Source organism: Anolis sagrei, chromosome 4 (assembly GCF_037176765.1).
Source record: "Anolis sagrei isolate rAnoSag1 chromosome 4, rAnoSag1.mat, whole genome shotgun sequence".
Lineage (NCBI taxonomy): Eukaryota > Metazoa > Chordata > Lepidosauria > Squamata > Dactyloidae > Anolis > Anolis sagrei.
The window spans coordinates 247,014,764-247,031,336 of NC_090024.1; the positions used below are offsets into that span (position 1 = coordinate 247,014,764).

At 46.2% G+C, this 16,573-nt stretch overlaps 1 protein-coding gene across 1 annotated transcript in view; it reads right to left on the reverse strand.

Moving 5' to 3' along the window:
* STAG3 (STAG3 cohesin complex component) overlaps nt 1-10,233 on the reverse strand; it is a 46,996-nt gene extending 36,763 nt beyond the window's left edge. Inside the window, exons 1-7 of the mRNA XM_067467134.1 lie at nt 9,979-10,233; nt 5,555-5,704; nt 4,760-4,856; nt 4,345-4,421; nt 4,021-4,225; nt 3,781-3,932; nt 340-413 (exon numbers count right to left, since the gene is read on the reverse strand). Of these exons, the coding sequence (XP_067323235.1) occupies nt 340-413; nt 3,781-3,932; nt 4,021-4,225; nt 4,345-4,421; nt 4,760-4,856; nt 5,555-5,704; nt 9,979-10,233 (1,010 nt within the window). The remainder of the gene's footprint in view (nt 1-339; nt 414-3,780; nt 3,933-4,020; nt 4,226-4,344; nt 4,422-4,759; nt 4,857-5,554; nt 5,705-9,978) is intronic.
* Between the last annotated feature and the right edge of the window lie 6,340 nt (nt 10,234-16,573).

The following is a 16,573-nucleotide window of genomic DNA, read 5'->3' on the forward strand; positions in this document are numbered from 1 at the left end:
ATATACGGTAATATATGCACTAGATAGGGATACTCAGTGGTCGCTCCTTCTTGGTTAGAAGTACTTTACTATAGGTAAATACACGAACAGTATTACATAATGTCACTGCCATATGGAGTTTTACAGCCAACTAGGGTGGCTAAAAGGTTTCTACTTCAAATAAATGCCTTCTAAGATACATGGTTAACTTACATTGAGGTATAAGCACAGATTTTCTAATCCCATTTTCTTTCTTTGCATTTATGCTACTAACAATAGTAAGAATGCTAAAAAAAAGTGGTGGGGGAGGTTATGGCTTTGCCCCCTTCTCTACCCGCACTTTGCCCTCGGCCTGCTCACCGGTAGCGATGGACAAAGACTCCCTTGAAGATGGCGTTCATCAAGCTCTCAAGCTCTTCCTGTTTTTGTTGGAACTGGGAAAACATGATGGGAAAGAGGTAATAATAATAATAATAATTTTAAAAAACGTTATTTAAACCCCACCACCATCTCCCCAAAGGGATTCGGGGCGGTTTACATGAGGCCAATCCCATCAAATACAACGCAACAATACAACCACAAGCAAGCAAGCAAATACAACAATATTTATTTATTTATTTATCGTGTCATCAGCAACCAGACATTTGTATTACATTTTAAACAGAAACAAACAAACAGACAAAACACAAAGTTTGCAAGCTTGGTAGTGGATTAAATGTCCTTTGACCAGTATCTGTCCCCTTGGAGTGCCTCTGGTGTTGCTGCAAGAAGGTCCTCTATTGTGCATGTGGCAGGGCTCAGGGTGCATTGCAGCAGGTGGTCAGTGGTTTGCTCCTCTCCACACTCACATGTCGTGGATTCCACTTTGTGGCCCCATTTCTTGAGGTTGGCTCTGCATCTCGTAGTGCCAGAGCGCAGTCTGGACTGGATGCCTTCCAAGTCGCCCAGTTTTCTGTGTGCCCGGGGGGAGTCTCTCATTTGGTATCAGCCATTGGTTGAGGTTCTGGGTTTAAGCCTGCCACTTTTGGACTCTCGCTTGCTGAGGTGTTCCAGTGAGTGTCTCTGTAGATCTTAGAAAACTATTTCTAGATTTAAGTCGTTGACGTGCTGGCTGATACCCAAACAGGGGATGAGCTGGAGATGCCTCTGCCTTGGTCCTTTCACTATTGGCTGCAACTTCCCAGCGGATGTCAGGTGGTGCAATACTGGCTAAACAGTGTAATTTCTCCAGTGGTGTAGGGCGCAGGCACCCCGTGATAATGTGATAATGCGATAATGTGATAATGATAAAACAATACAAATAATAGAATTGCAATAACACACAAAATATTTAAAAACATTATGGCAGGGCCAGAATTAGATTAAAATTTAAAAACCCTGGGCGTGTACAGAGTAGGGTATGTCTAGGCATGGGGGTTTTAAAGAGTGATATGGGGGATCAATCCAACGGATAGATAAAGTGCTTCAGAGGACGTATAGAAGGAAATGGGTCAGATCGGGCATTATTTCCTTCATTCAGGGAAGGAACACTGGAACAGCCACGTTTTCAAGCTCCTCCTAAGGAATGCCAAAGTGGGTGCTTGCCTGATATCTTTAGGGAGTGAGAAGGCCCATAGAGAAGGCCCTCTCCCTCGTCCCCACCAATCGCGCCTGCGAAGGGGGCGGGAGTGAGAGCAGGGCCTCTCCAGATGATCGAAGAGATCATGTGGGTTCGTACACAGAAATGCAGTCACGCAGGTAGGCGGGTCCCAAACTGTTCAGGGCTTTGAAATGGGACTGGAAAATGAATGACAGCCAATGGTGCTCCTTAAACAGGGGGTAGACCACTCCCTGTAAGTCGCTCCAGTTAGTAACCTGGCTGCCGCCCGTTGGACCAACTGAAATTTCTGGGCCGTCTTCAAGGGCAGCCCCACATAGAGTGCATTGCAGTAATCCAATCTGGAGGTGACTAAGGCATGGACCATCCTGGCCAGATCCAACTTCACGAGGTATGGTTGCAGGTTATGCCCCTCGTGCTACTAGCACACCAACAGAAGCACGTCCCAGAGATAGACAGGGGCAAGGGATCCGCCCACCATCCCTTAGGTAGTTGGGTAAAGTCCCTGGAGAAAGAAGCCCCAAAACACAAGGTGCCACAAAGAAACAGGACAAGGGATTCCTGGAAGCAGAGCAAACTGCCCCGGGAGACTGTTTATCCTACAGAACAGGAGGCTGTATTTATACATGGCTATGAGAGGAGATATGATAGCCATGTATAAATATGTGAGAGGAAGCCACAGGGAGGAGGAGGGAGCAAGCTTGTTTTCTGCTTCCTTGGAGACTAGGACGCAATGGAACAATGGCTTCAAACTACAAGAGAGGAGATTCCATCTGAACATTAGGAAGAACTTCCTGACTGTGAGAGCCGTTCAGCAGTGGAACTCTCTGCCCCGGAGTGTGGTGGAAGCTCCTTCTTTGGAAGCTTTTAAGCAGATGGATGGCCATCTGTCAGGGATGATTTGAATGCAATATTCCTGCTTCTTGGCAGAATGGGGTTGGACTGGATGGCCCATGAGGTCTCTTCCAACTCTTTGATTCTATGATTCTATGATTCTAAGAGGAGACATGAGAGGCATGTTTAATTATCTGAAAGGATGTCATACAGAAGAGGGTGCAGGCTTCCTTTCTTTTTGCCCTAGAGACTGGGAATCAATCGATCCACGGGTTCAAAGTCTGTAAAGAATATTCCATCTGAACATTAGGAAGAACTTCATGAGCAGAAGAAGAGTGGAACACTCTGCCTCAGAGCTTATAAACAGAGGCTGGATAGCCATCTGTCAGAGGTGCTTTGATTGTGTTTTTCCTTCCTGGAAGAATGGGGTTGGACTGGATGGCCCTTGGGTTTCCCTTCTGTTTTTTTTTATTATAATTTTTATTTCAAAGAAATAATACACCAACCATATATGTTGCAAAAATATACACCTACACAAACAGACGCCCATACACAAACAGCCCTCCAAGCAGTTACCCCTCCACCCACCCCAGTGCTACCCACCACCTTGACTTCCGTCACTAATCCATGCAGGATTTATGCGCAACTTATTTAACCCTCTATACTAATACAATAAATTCCTCTTGTTTTTATTTCTTTAGCTCTCCCGTCAAGTATGCTAAGGCCAGCTTCCAGTTTCTTTCAAATATTTCATTATTTTCATATTTCAAATTGCTAGAAATCTTAGCCATCTGTGCATAATCCCACAGTTTATCCTTCCAATCTTTGATGCTTAATGTTTTCTCCCCTTTCCAATCTTTGGCAATTGTAATGCGTGCAGCCGCAAAGCTGTACAAACAAATTTCTCTCTCTGGCTGTTCTAAGCTATCTCTGAATATCCCTAATAGGCACATCCCTGGGTTCTTTTTTTACTTTGTTGTAAATCATTTTGTTTCCTTTATTATTCTTTTCCAATAGATCTGCACCAGTTCGCACAACCACCATACGTGAAAGAAAGTCCCTTTCTTTCTTTTGCACCTCCAACAGGAACCTGTTTGTGAGTTGTCCATTTTGGCTAGGAGGTCTGGAGTTATGTAGCATCTGTAGAACATTTTGTATACGTTATCTCTAATTGAAGCTGCCACTGTAAATTTAAATCCATTGTTCCACAGGTTTTCCCAGATGTCAAAATCTATGCTTCTCCCTAAATCTTTTGCCCATGAAATCATGGGGGTTTCCCTTCTGTGATTCTGATTCAACATGGGATGATGTCTCTCTCCCTAATGTTCTGTGTAATTTCCTCCCCCAGGTGCAGAACGAGGCGAACTCACCTCTCTGCGCTGCTCCAGCAGCTCTTCCATTTTCTCTGTGGCCCTGCGGTTGAGTCCCTTGGCCCGCTCAGCCTCGTACTGCCGCTGACGGTTGTCTTTCTGCACGCTGACGCTCAGGGCCACGTGCACCAGGGCTGTCATTAGCTTCATGGCTGGAGGAAAGGTCAAGGTGCCCTTGCACATCTCTTCCAGGAGAGTCCCATCCCCTTCCCTCATCCAACTACCCACCCGCTTCCTCACCTGCCAAGGTGCTGGTGTGGCGGAAAGCGCGCACTTGTGAATCAGACATGCCAGTCAGCAGGGCCACAAGGCTGTCCATCAGGTACTCGTCGTAGATCACGCCATGCTGGGCCCGGCGCACCAGGACTGCGATCAGCTCACAGAAGCCCACCCGGAAGCGCCGCCAGGCAGGGCTGTTCAGGGACAGCGGGTACTCAGCCGACTCCTGCCAAGGAAGGAGAAGGTCCAGATAAGGAGTCCAGCGAGTACCTCTGCGTCTCTCCTCAGAAACACAGCTAAGTTGCCCTGATGGGATCTCGCCGGACTCTACATCAAACCTCTTACCTCATCAAAGGATTCCGTCAGCCGCTGGATGATCTCCGAATTCTGAAGGCCTCTGAGCATCTCCAAAGTCACCGTACCTGACAATGAGGGAGGGAGGGAAGGGCAAATGCCAGTCCACAGAACCACAAAGGTGGAAGGGACCCCAAAGGCCATCCACTCCAACCCACACAATCTGCTCTAAACCAATGCCCCCCCTTAAATGCCTCCAGAGAAGGAAACTTCAATGGACTCCCAGGCAGCGGCCAATTCCAATGTATCTGAACAGCCCTTTGATGTCGGGAAGCTCTTCCCAGTGTCAGAGGCATCTTGAGAGAAACACAACCCACCATGCAAACCCTTTGGAGGCTGCAAACCCATAGCTAGGCAGCCTGCGGTGGTCGAGGGGACATGCACCCACGCTCCTCCAGAAACCCACCTTTGCAGCCACATGACTGCACCAAGAAGTTGACCAGCTCCAGGAACCCAGCCTCCTTGTCTTGCTTGTAGCCATCCAACCAGTCATCCACCACAGACTGGGAAAGAAGGGACGGAAGGGGTGAGCGAGGTGCAGATATGACTCGCCAGAAAGGAGCAAGGCAAGGGCTCTGGCCCCCACCTGACCCCATTTGGCCATTCCCCAGCCTCCTGTATACAACATATACAGACATAAACAGAGACTATTTAACTTTTTCTGGCCGCCAGGGGAGCTGTCACTTTCATCATCCATCTGCGACACTGATGAAGTACTTCTGCATTCCCCGCATGCTTTTGCTGGAGTCTTTTTTTATGGCCTCATAAATTAGTTAATTTAGCCTCCCCACACTTTAAGGTGGTACCTTATTTTCCTACTTGACAGATGCAACTGTCTTTTGGGTTGCAAAGGTCGACAACAGGCTACACAACTGGTTGGAAACCCACACCAACCCGGGCTGGCTTCGAACTCATGACCTTTTGGTCGGAATGATCTTAATGCAGCTAACACTCAGCCAGCTGCGCCACAATCCCGGTGCCCTTCACAAAGGGTTGTTGCTGTCGTTATTTGTACTCTGCTTCTTCCCTCCAAAACAGAGAACCAAAGCAACAGTAAAGGCGCACTAAAGTGACCCCTTCATGTGGACAAGTAGTAGGACCCCTTGAGCTCCACGGATCTCTGCCAAGGGCCCTTCTTCACCCTAAAGCCTCCAGAAGGGAAAGGCCCCACAGGACCCCCATTCTGTCTGCACCTGCTCACCTCTGCAGCACTCTTCCCTGAGGATACCGCCTGGAAGAGGCTCCCTCCTGTTGCCTCTTCTTCTCCTCTTGCTCCTCCTTTGGGGTGCTTCCGAGAACCCTTATCCTCCTCCTCTGGGGCAGTCCTTCTTCTCCGGGGTCTCTTTGCCGCCTGAGGGGTGGAGGGAGATTAGTTTCTCACTCCTGGGGTCCCCTCCCCTACATATTTCCCCTTGCCTTATACTGATGCACCAACTGTGCCTGCTCCTTCCTAGAATCAGAGAACCTAAAGATGGTGGGGCACTGGTCACCTCAGGATGGAATCCTGATATGTGATGCCGTACATTGAGTGGGAAAGAAAAGGGTACATTCTACCACACATGGTGGACTTGCAGCAAAGTAAAAAAATACTGGAAACAGATCCATGTATATCTTGAAAAAATGTTAAACACAAATTTCAAAATGACACCTCAAATGTACCTTTTGATTATGCCCGAGGAAGAATTAGAAAGAAAATTTGGAAATTTTTTGTTTTATACAACAGTGGCAGCTCGAATAGTATATGCTACATATTGGAAAACCCTAGAGATACCTCCTTTAGAAGAATGGGAAAAATATATTATAGATATGCTGATAATGGACAAAATAACTGTATTATTACGAGGAGAACTATTAGATAACTTTGTTAATGAATGGCAACCAATGATTCAACACCTTAATGTAAAATTAAACTGAAAACGTATATAGAGGATCCTATAAGATTGTAGACAAGGAAGAAGCGGATGTAAAGTAAGAATCTATGATATTTTTATGTGTATTACTAGCTGTAACCGCCAAGCATTGCTGTGACCAACCTTCCCTCTTTCTCTCCTTCCTTCACTCCCTTTCCTAAATTTCCTTCTTTTTCCTTCCTTCTCTATCTCTTTCCTTCCTTCTCCCTTTTTCTTTCTCTCCTGCTGTCTCTCTTTCCTTTTCTCCCTCTTTCTCTACATCTTCCCCCCTTCCTTTGCTCCCTCTTTCCTTCATTTTTTCCTTCTCTCCTTCCTTCTCTAACTTTCCTTCCTGCCCCCTTTTTCTTTCCCTCCCTTTCTGTCCTTTCTTCCTTCTCTACCTCTTTCCTTCCTTCCTTCTCCCTTTCCTTCTTTCTTTCCCTCCCTCTTTCTTTCCTTTCTTTCTCCCCTTCCCTCCCTCTTCATTCTCTTTTTTCTGTATTGTCATTTAGGTTTTCATCATTTAGCTTTTTGGGACTTTTTAAGTCCCTTCTGCTGTGTTTTTCAGTGTTTTTATGAGTGAAGAACATACATTGGGTTGTTAGGTGTCTTGGGTCCAAATTTGGTGTCAATTCCCCCAGTGGTTTTTGAGTTCTGTTAATCCCACAAACGTACATTACATTTTTATTTATATAGATTTAGATAGTAGACTGTGACCCCTTAATGGAAATATATTATCAGATAAATGATTATGGAACATTGATAGAAAGTATTGCACTGTATGCAACAAACACTTTGAAATGTATGTTTACTTAAAACAAATAAAAAAATATTAAAAAATGGCAGTCATACTGGTCAGAGGAACATCCAGGAATGAGCATATTTCCCTCCCCCAATACTAGTCACTTCATTAGATGCCCATGAGTTTCCAGGCAAAGTACGAAGCATATTATTGGAGAACACAGAAATGCTGGACCACAACTACCATGTCACAACTACACAGAGAAGCCACTGAAATCCAACAGCATGTGGAGAATTCCAACAGAAAGGGAAAATCCATGAAAATGAACAAAATCTGGCTGCCAGTATTAGGTAAACATAAAGGTTTTCCCCTGACATTAAGTCTAGTTGTGTCCGACTCTGGGGGGTGGTGCTCATTTTCTAAGCTGAAGAGCCAGCGTTGTCCATAGACACCTTCAAAGTCATGTGGCCAGCATGACTGCATGAAGTGTCACTACCTTCCCACCAAGGCGGTACCTATTAATCTACTCACATTTGCATGTTTTCAAACTGCTAGGTTGGCAGAAGTAGGGGGTATCAGTGGGAGATCACACCGCTCCCCGGATTCTAACCTGCGACCTTTTGATCAGAAGCTCAGCGGTTTAATCCACTGCGTCACAGGGGCTCTAGTATTTAAAAACTCTAAAATCACGACAAGTAAATGAAGAACACTCAAAACAGGGGTATTCCAGACAAGAATCAATCAGGGCCAGCTAACACTACCCAACAAAAGATTTCCCCAGGGAGTAAGAAGACAGATCTTGAAGCTGCGAGGCCATTACATGCTAATCAAGATGGCCAATTGGAACATTTACACCTATCTCCAACAGACAAAGAGTTCTTTCTCCCACTCTGGACATTCCAGAGATATATACACTCCATTGTCCTCTTTTAGTTTGTAAAAAACCACAGAAGTGACTATTACATTTGATTGAATGAAACAACCCCCAAGAAACCTGATGAAGAATCTACTGTGGAAACAAAAACACAAAACACCCGGGGAACCTTGTTGTGTATTCCTAAGTTTGCTGAACACAATGCGAATTGTTTCCAAGTTTGATGTATTTAACGTGAACTTTATTCCCAAGTGTGTGTGTATTCCTAAGTTTGGAACACTATGGTGTATTCCCAAGTTTGCTGAACACAACACAAACTGTATTCAAAGTGAACTATATTCCCAAGTTTGTGGAACACCTTGTGAATATTTGTTGAAAACTTTATGGGCATACCGAAATTGGTCTATTTGACCTATGTAATTATTTTGTAAATCTTATATATTGTGTTTGTTGCACTATTAAAGTGTGTCCTGTATGTACTATGAGAGTTACTTAAACTGTTATCTATACTGAGGCACATTATAATACGACAATTACATGTTTACAATCATTTATAGATATCTTGGAGTCCTCGTGGAGAACAAGTTAAACATGAGCCAACAATGTGATGTGGCGGCAAAAAAAGCCAATGGGATTTTGGCCTGCATCAAGAGGAGCCTAGTGTCTAGATCTAAGGAAGTCATGCTACCCCTCTATTCTGCTTTGGTTAGACCACACCTGGAATATTGCGTCCAATTCTGGGCACCACAATTCAAGAGAGATGTTGACAAGCTGGAATGTGTCCAGAGGAGGGCAACTAAAATGATGAAGGGTCTGGAGAACAAGCCCTATGAGAAGCGGCTTAAGGAGCTGGGCATGTTTAGCCTGAAGAAGAGAAGGATGAGAGGAGACATGATGAGGGCCATGTCTAAATATGTGAGAGGAAGCCACAGGGAGGAGGAGGAGGGAGCAAGCTTCCTTTCTGCTTCCTTGGAGACTAGGACGCAATGGAACAATGGCTTCAAACTACAAGAGAGGAGATTCCATCTGAACATGAGGAAGGACTTCCTGACTGTGAGAGCCGTTCAGCAGTGGAACTCTCTGCCCAGGAGGGAGTATGGTGGAGGCTCCTTCTTTGGAGGCTTTTAAACAGAGGCTGGATGGCCATCTGTCAGGGGTGATTTGAATGCAATATTCCTGCTTCTTGGCAGAATGGGGTTGGACTGGATTATGGCCCAGGTCTCTTCCAACTCTTGGATTCTAATTGTCTGGTTGCCCCTGACACGATAAATAAATAAATATCCTAGGTTCTTGTGGGGGTTTTTTCGGGCTATATGGCCATGTTCTAGAGGCATTTTCTCCTGACGTTTCGCCTGCATCTATGGCAAGCATCCTCAGAGGTAGTGAGGTCTGTTGGAACTTGGAAAAAGGGTTTATATATATGTGGAATGACCAGGGTGGGGCAAAGGACTCTTGTCTGCTGGAGCTAGGTGGGAATGTTTTAACTGACCACCTTCATTAGCAATAGAAGGCCTGGCTGAGCCTGGGGGAAAATTTTGTTGAGAGATAAATAATTTTTTTGTTGAGAGATAAACACGATAAATAAATAAATATCCTAAGTTCTTGTGGGGTTTTTTTCAGGCTATATGGCCATGTTCTAGAGGCATTTTCTCCTGACGTTTCACTTGCATCTATGGCAAGCATCCTCAGAGGTCGTGAGGTCTGTTGGAACTTGGAAAAAGGGTTTATATATCTGTGGAATAATGACCAGGGTGGGACAAAGGACTCTTGTCTGCTGGAGCTAGGTGGGAATGGATTGTTGTAGGTTTTTTCAGGCTATATGGCCATGTTCTAGAGGCATTTTCTCCTGACGTTTCGCCTGCATCTATGGGAAGCATCCTCAGAGGTCGTGAGGTCTGTTGGTAGTAGGAAAAAGGGTTTATATATCTGTGGAATGATGACCAGGGTGGGACAAAGGACTCTTGTCTGCTGGAGCTAGGTGTGAATGTTTCAACTGACCACTTTCGTTAGCAATAGAAGGCCTGGCTGAGCCTGGGGGAATCTTTTGTTGAGAGGTGTTAACCAGGCACATCTAAGCCTTCGACGATACAAATAAATATCCCTTGGGCCTTGCTTTTTACCGGGGCGGCGTTGGCGGTGGAGCGGGGCGCCCTCTTCTTGGGCCTGAGGCGCAGCGTGGCCTCGAAGTCGCTCCCGGAGTCGTCCTCCCCGTCGGAGGAGGAAGCCAGGCCGCCTGGAGGCCCAATCGAGGCCGGGGATGGAGTAGGCCGCAAAGCCTGGCGGAGGTTGCGGCTCCTCGGGGGCGCTGACGGGGAAGAGAAGGGCGACGTGGAGGACGGAGAGGAGGACGAGGAGGGCGACGAGGGAGGCGCCATGGCCGGCTGGAGACACAGAGAGAGAGGCCTTCCTTCTTTACTCCTTCCCCTCAGCACGCCCGCCTGCTTCTAGGCGGGAAACTAGGCCAAAATGCGAGCACGCATGCGCACTCAGACTCCTTTAGCAATTTTTCCCACGCGAAGCACGCTGGGGGATGAGTTCTTCCTTGCGCTCTCTCTCATCCAAGCGCGTCGCCTCCGCCCGCTAATAGGACTACAACTCCCAGCAAGGGGAGCGGCCTCGCTTCCTTCAGTCTCCCCTCAGCACCTGCTTCTCCTAGGCGGGAAATGAGCGCGCATGCGTACTCAGACTCCCTTAGCCATTTTTTTTCCCCCGCGAAGCACGCTGGGGGATGAGTCCTTTGTTGCGCTCTCTCTCATCCAAGCGCGTCGCCTCCGCCCGCTAGTAGGACTACAACTCCCAGTAACAGTAGCGGCTTCGCTTCCTTTCGCTTTCCTTTCGCTTTCTAGGCGGGAAATGAGGCTAGCCTGGACGCATGCGCACATGAGCTCCAGCAATTTTTCCCTCCTCGCTTCGTTCCGCCTGCTTCTCCTAGGCGGGAAACGAGGCTAGCATAGACGCATGCGCACACGAGCTCTCAGCAATTTTTCCTCCCTCCCCGCAAAGCACGCTGGGAAAGCGAGTTCCACGCCGCGCTCTCTGCCATCCAAGTACCTCCGCTACTAGTCCAGGAGGACTACAATTCCCAGCAACGGAAACGGAGGGCGTGTTGGAGTATCGCCTGCTTCAGGAAGCAGCTCCTTTCAGGCGGGAAAACAGGCCTTCTCTCACCCTCCATGGGGCCTCCTTCTCCCCAATATATTGAACATTGTTATTCTTGGGTTGCTGTGTGTTTTCCGAGCTGTGTAGCCATGTTCCAGAAGCATTCTCTCCTGACGTTTCGCCTGTACCTATGGCAAGCATCCTCAGAGGTTGTTATTCCTGTTACTATTAATACTAATATTGTTATTACAGTTATGGGCATTGTTATGATTAGTTTTTTTAATTATGATGAATGTAATATTTTATTTATTTATTTATTTATTTGCTTCACTTTTATACCGCATATTTCAGCCCTTGACAGGCGACTCAATGCGGTTTACAGTGTAATTAAAATACAGCAATACAACAACCGGGACGACAACGTCGCTCCACAACAATTAACATCAGACAGACAAATCAACAAACAACATATATAACGCCTCCGTTAAAGTCAGATCCATTCTCATAGCCATTGTGCCGTTCCTATGTTCAGTTACCGTCTTCCTTAGTTAGTTGCATTGCTTAGCCAAACGCTTGTTCGTAAAGCCAGGTCTTGACCATTCTCCGAAACGCCAGCAACGAAGGTGCCTGTCTGATGTCTGCTGGCAAGGCATTCCATAGCCGAGGGGCCACCACTGAGAAGGCCCTGTCTCTCGTCCCCGCCAAGCGCACCTGTGACGCAGGCGGGATCGAGAGCAGGGCCTCCCCAGACGATCTTAATGTTCTAGTCGGTTCATAGGCGGAGATGCGTTCGGAGAGGTAAGCGGGGCCAGAACCGTTATAATATAATGTATTAGTTTTATTATTATGATCAATATAATGCAGTATAATATATTGTATATACAAATATTTATAATATACTGTAATGTAATGTAATACTACTGATAATATGATATTATAATTATATATTTGGGGGACATGAGAGAAGCCTCCTCGCAGGATGGCAAGACATCCGCAGGATTGCAAGAACAACTGCATTGCATCCTGACTGGCACAACCTGGGGATCACAACCAGACACAGTGAAGGCATCTGCTCTTGAGTTGTGCTACTCTGCTGCTAAGTATGCATGCCCACTGTGGAACACATCTCACCACACTAAAACAGTGGATGTGGCTCTTAATGAGACATGCCGCATTATCACGGGGTGTCTGCGCCCCACACCACTGGAGAAATTGCACCACCTGACATCCGCCGGGAAGTAGCAGCCAATAGTGAAAGGACCAAGGCAGAGACATCTCCAGCTCATCCCTTGTTTGAGTATCAGCCAGCACATCAACGACTTAAATCAAGAAATAGTTTTCTAAGATCTACAGAGACACTCACTGGAACACCTCAGCAAGCGAGAGTCCAAAAGTGGCAGGCTCAAACCCAGAACCTCAATCCATGGCTGATACCCAATGAGAGACTCCCCCCTGGGCACACGGAAGACTGGGCGACTTGGAAGGTGCTGAACAGACTGTGCTCTGGCACCACGAGATGCAGAGCCAACCTTCAGAAATGGGGCCACAAAGTGGAATCCACGACATGCGAGTGCGGAGAGGAGCAAACCACTGACCACCTGCTGCAATGCAACCTGAGCCCTGCCACATGATGCACCATGGAGGACCTTCTTGTGGCAACACCAGAGGCACTCCAAGGGGCCAGATACTGGTCAAAGGACATTGAATACAATAACAAGCTTGTAAACTTTGTGGTTTTTTTAATCTGTTTGTTTGTTTTGTTCTGTTAGAAATGTAATACAATGGTCTGGTTGCCCCTGACATGATAAATAAATAAATGATGCTTGTGTGAATCCCCCTTAGTGGGGAGAACGGCAGGGTAGAAATGCATGAACTAAATAAACAAATAAGTACAGTGTTCCCTTGCTACTTTGTGGTTTGCTTTTCGCAGACTCGCTGTTTCGCGGGTTTTTGCTTCCCAGTGGCTTCCCAGTTTATGAATGGTTGCCGTAGCCCAGAGCGGCATTCTGATCCCGCCTCCTGGCAACGATGGAGTGTGGAAGAGGGTCTCCCCGTCCCCCTCGGGAGAGAGGCAGCCAATCAAGAGAGATTGCAAAGGAAAGCGGAGATAGCTAGCAAAACAAAAGGTGCATGATGCCTTTAAATTTCCCCTTGATTCTGCCTCACCCTCAGAACACTCTCTCTCTCTCTCTCTCTCTCTCTCTCTATATATATATATATAGTGTCCTTATTTTGTGGCTTTTCAATTTTCGCGGGTCGTCTTGGAACGTAACACCTGCAATAAGTGAGGGAACTGAACCGAACCCTTTAATGAATGTATTGAATGTTTATGTATAACTTGGCAGTGACATCTCTAGCTCATCTCTAGTTTGGGTATCAGCCAGCACGTCAACGATTTAAATCAAGAAATAGTTTTCTAAGATCTACAGAGACACCCGCTGGAACACCTCAGCAAGCAAGAGTCCAAAAGTGGCAGGCTCAAACCCAGAACCTCAATCCATGGCTGATACCAGATGAGAGACTCCCCCTGGGCACACAGAGGACTGGGCGACTTGGAAGGCGCTGAACAGACTGCGCTCTGGCACCACGAGATGCAGAGCCAATCTTAAGAAATGGGAATACAAAGTGGAATCCACGACATGTGAGTGTGGAGAAGAGCAAACCACAGACCACAATGGAGGACCTTATAGTAACACCAGAGGCACTCCAAGGGGCCAGCTACTGGTCAAAGGACATTTAATCAACTACAAAGCTTGCAAACTTTGTGTTTTGTTTGTGTTTGTTTGTTAAAAATGCAATGCAACTGTTTGGTTTGCTCCTGACACGATAAATAAATATAACTTGGATTGTGTGTTATATTAATTCCGAAGTATATAAAGTTAAAATCAAATGAACTGTGAAGGCATCATTTCCCCCAGTGACCTCCAGTAGAATGGATATCACGGAGACATTAAGAAACATCCCTCCAGAGATCTCCCAGACTTGATAGCATCATCTCTTTTGTATATACATGTGAAGAGCAGATAATCCCTTTATCACCAGGATTATTTATAGGCATGGGCAATCCATGGTTACTATTTATTTATTATTTATTTATTTTTATTTATTTGGTACACTTGTATACCGCTAATATCTCAGCCTGTGCGGCGAATCATTGCAGTTTACAACATATTTAAAAATACAATATTCACTTTAAAAATAAAAATAGAATATAAAAATACATACATATACATACATAGTATTGGGCCACCAATACAGACCGGAACATCTCATAGTTAAAGTCGTAATCCAATTCGTTATCCTTGATTGCTAGTCCATGATCAAAACATCATCACATCAGAATTAGTTGAAAACTTGCTCGAACGTCCAAGTTTTTAGTTTTTTCCGAAATGCCATTAGCGAGGTGGCTGATCTTATTTCAGTAGGGAGGGCATTCCAAAGCCGGGGGGCCACCACAGAAAAGGCCCTATCTCTCGTTCCCGCAAGCCGCACTTGTGAAGCAGGTGGGATGGAGAGAAGGGCTTCTCCTGAAGATCTTAGGGTCCTGGTGGGCTGATAGGCCGAGATACGTTCGGATAGGTATGTAGGGCCAGAACCGTTTAGGGCTTTAAAGGTCAAAACCAGCACTTTGAATTGGGCTCGGTAGCTAATCGGTAGCCAGTGGAGCTGGTACAGCAGAGGAGTTGTATGCTCCCTGCGCCCTGCTCCTGTTAATACCATGGCTGCCGCCCGTTGGACTAATTGGAGCTTCCGGGCCGTCTTCAAAGGCAACCCCACGTAGAGGGTACTGGTGCTTTGCTTCTAAAGTGTTTCTAAAGCTGGTGCTTTGCTTCTAAAGTGTTGTGAAAGTTCTGGTGATGAAAATTTCAGAAATCTAAGAAAACTTTCAAAATTTCATTATTACTTCGTTATTGGCGATTTTTATGACAGAACCAATTAGGAAGTGCTATTTATAACAAAATTTTGAAAGTCTTGTTTGAGTTCTGAAATTTTCACCACCAGAACTTTAGAAACACTTGAGAAGCAAAACACCAGCGCCCCCTAATTTTGTAAGTACTTTAAAACCATGGATTGGCCATGCCTAATTATTTATACTGGGTTGGTGTGAGTTTTCCGGGCAGCCCAGTGATTCCAGCTATGAAAGCCTTCGACAACATGTTGTGTATACTGTTTACTTGACCAGATATGTCCAGAGGCTTATCGTTCCCATGGAAGAGAAGGCTAAGACAAAGATGCATAAATTAGCCCTTTTGAAAGGACAGCCAAACCTCTGGATATCCAGCATTACCACCTTTGGTTTTCCATGTCTTGCATCTTCTAAGGACTGGATACTTGCATCAATCATGGAATCATCTGCATACCCATGTCATCGTTCTCTTCTGTTTCACGCCCTCCACGTGAACGTCTCTACAATGGACTGGATATTTAAACACTCAAATGATCAGGTGTTCTTCTCACTGTGACAGGGACACCCCACCCCGTTTGTCTGAGATGGATCCTAGCTGGTATGGTTCTCAGCCAATCGTTTGAAAAACGAAATGCAAAGATACAGAATGGGGGACGATGAGGCCTGGCTCGAGAGCAGTACGTGTGAAAAAGATCTTGGAGTCCTCGTGGACAGGAAGGAGAACATGAGCCAGGAATGTGATGTGGCGGCAAAAAAAGCCTATGGGATTTTGGCCTGCATCAAGAGGAGCATAGTGTCTAGATCTGGGGAAGTCATGCTCCCCATGCTCTATTCTGCCTTCGTTAGACCACACTTGGAATCACACTGTGTCCAATTTCGGGCACCACAATTGAAGGGAGATGTTGACAAGCTGGAATGTGTCCAGAGGAGGGCGACTAAAATGATCAAGGGTCTGGAGGACAAGCCCTATGAGGAGCGGCTTAAGGAGCTGGGCATGTTTAGCCTGAAGAAGAGAAGGCTGAGAGGGGATATGATAGCCATGTATAAATATGTGAGAGGATGCCACAGGGAGGAGGGAGTGAGCTTGTTTTCTGCTTCCCTGGAGACTAGGACGCAATGGAACAATGGTTTCAAACTACAAGAGAGGAGATTCCATCTGAACATGAGGAAGAACTTCCTGACTGTGAGAGCCATTCAGCAGTGGAACTCTCTGCCCTGGAGTGTGGTGGAGGCTCCTTCTTTGGAAGCTTTTAAACAGAGGCTGGATGGCCATCTGTCAGGGGTGCTTTGAATGTAATATTCCTGCTTCTTGGCAGAATGGGGTTGGACTGGATAGCCCAGGAGGTCCCTTCCAACTCTAGGATTCTATGATTCTAAGGGAAGGCAAATGGTTCTGGCCCAATTTACCTGTCAGAACACATCTCCCCTTATGAAACATCTAGAACCTTAAGATCGTCCGGGGAAGCCCTGCTCTTGATCACAAGTGGGGTTGGCGGGGACGAGAGACTGAGCCTTCTCGGTGGTGGCCCCTCAGCTATGGAACGCCCTCCCTAGGGATATCAGATCGGCCCGCTCCCTCTTAACGTTTCAGCGAAAAATTAAAACATGGTTATTTGAGCAAGCGTTTACAAATGCAGAATAACCAACATAGGAAACCGAATGACTAGACGATGGAATTGGACAATGTTTTTTAACAACGAGATGTTATT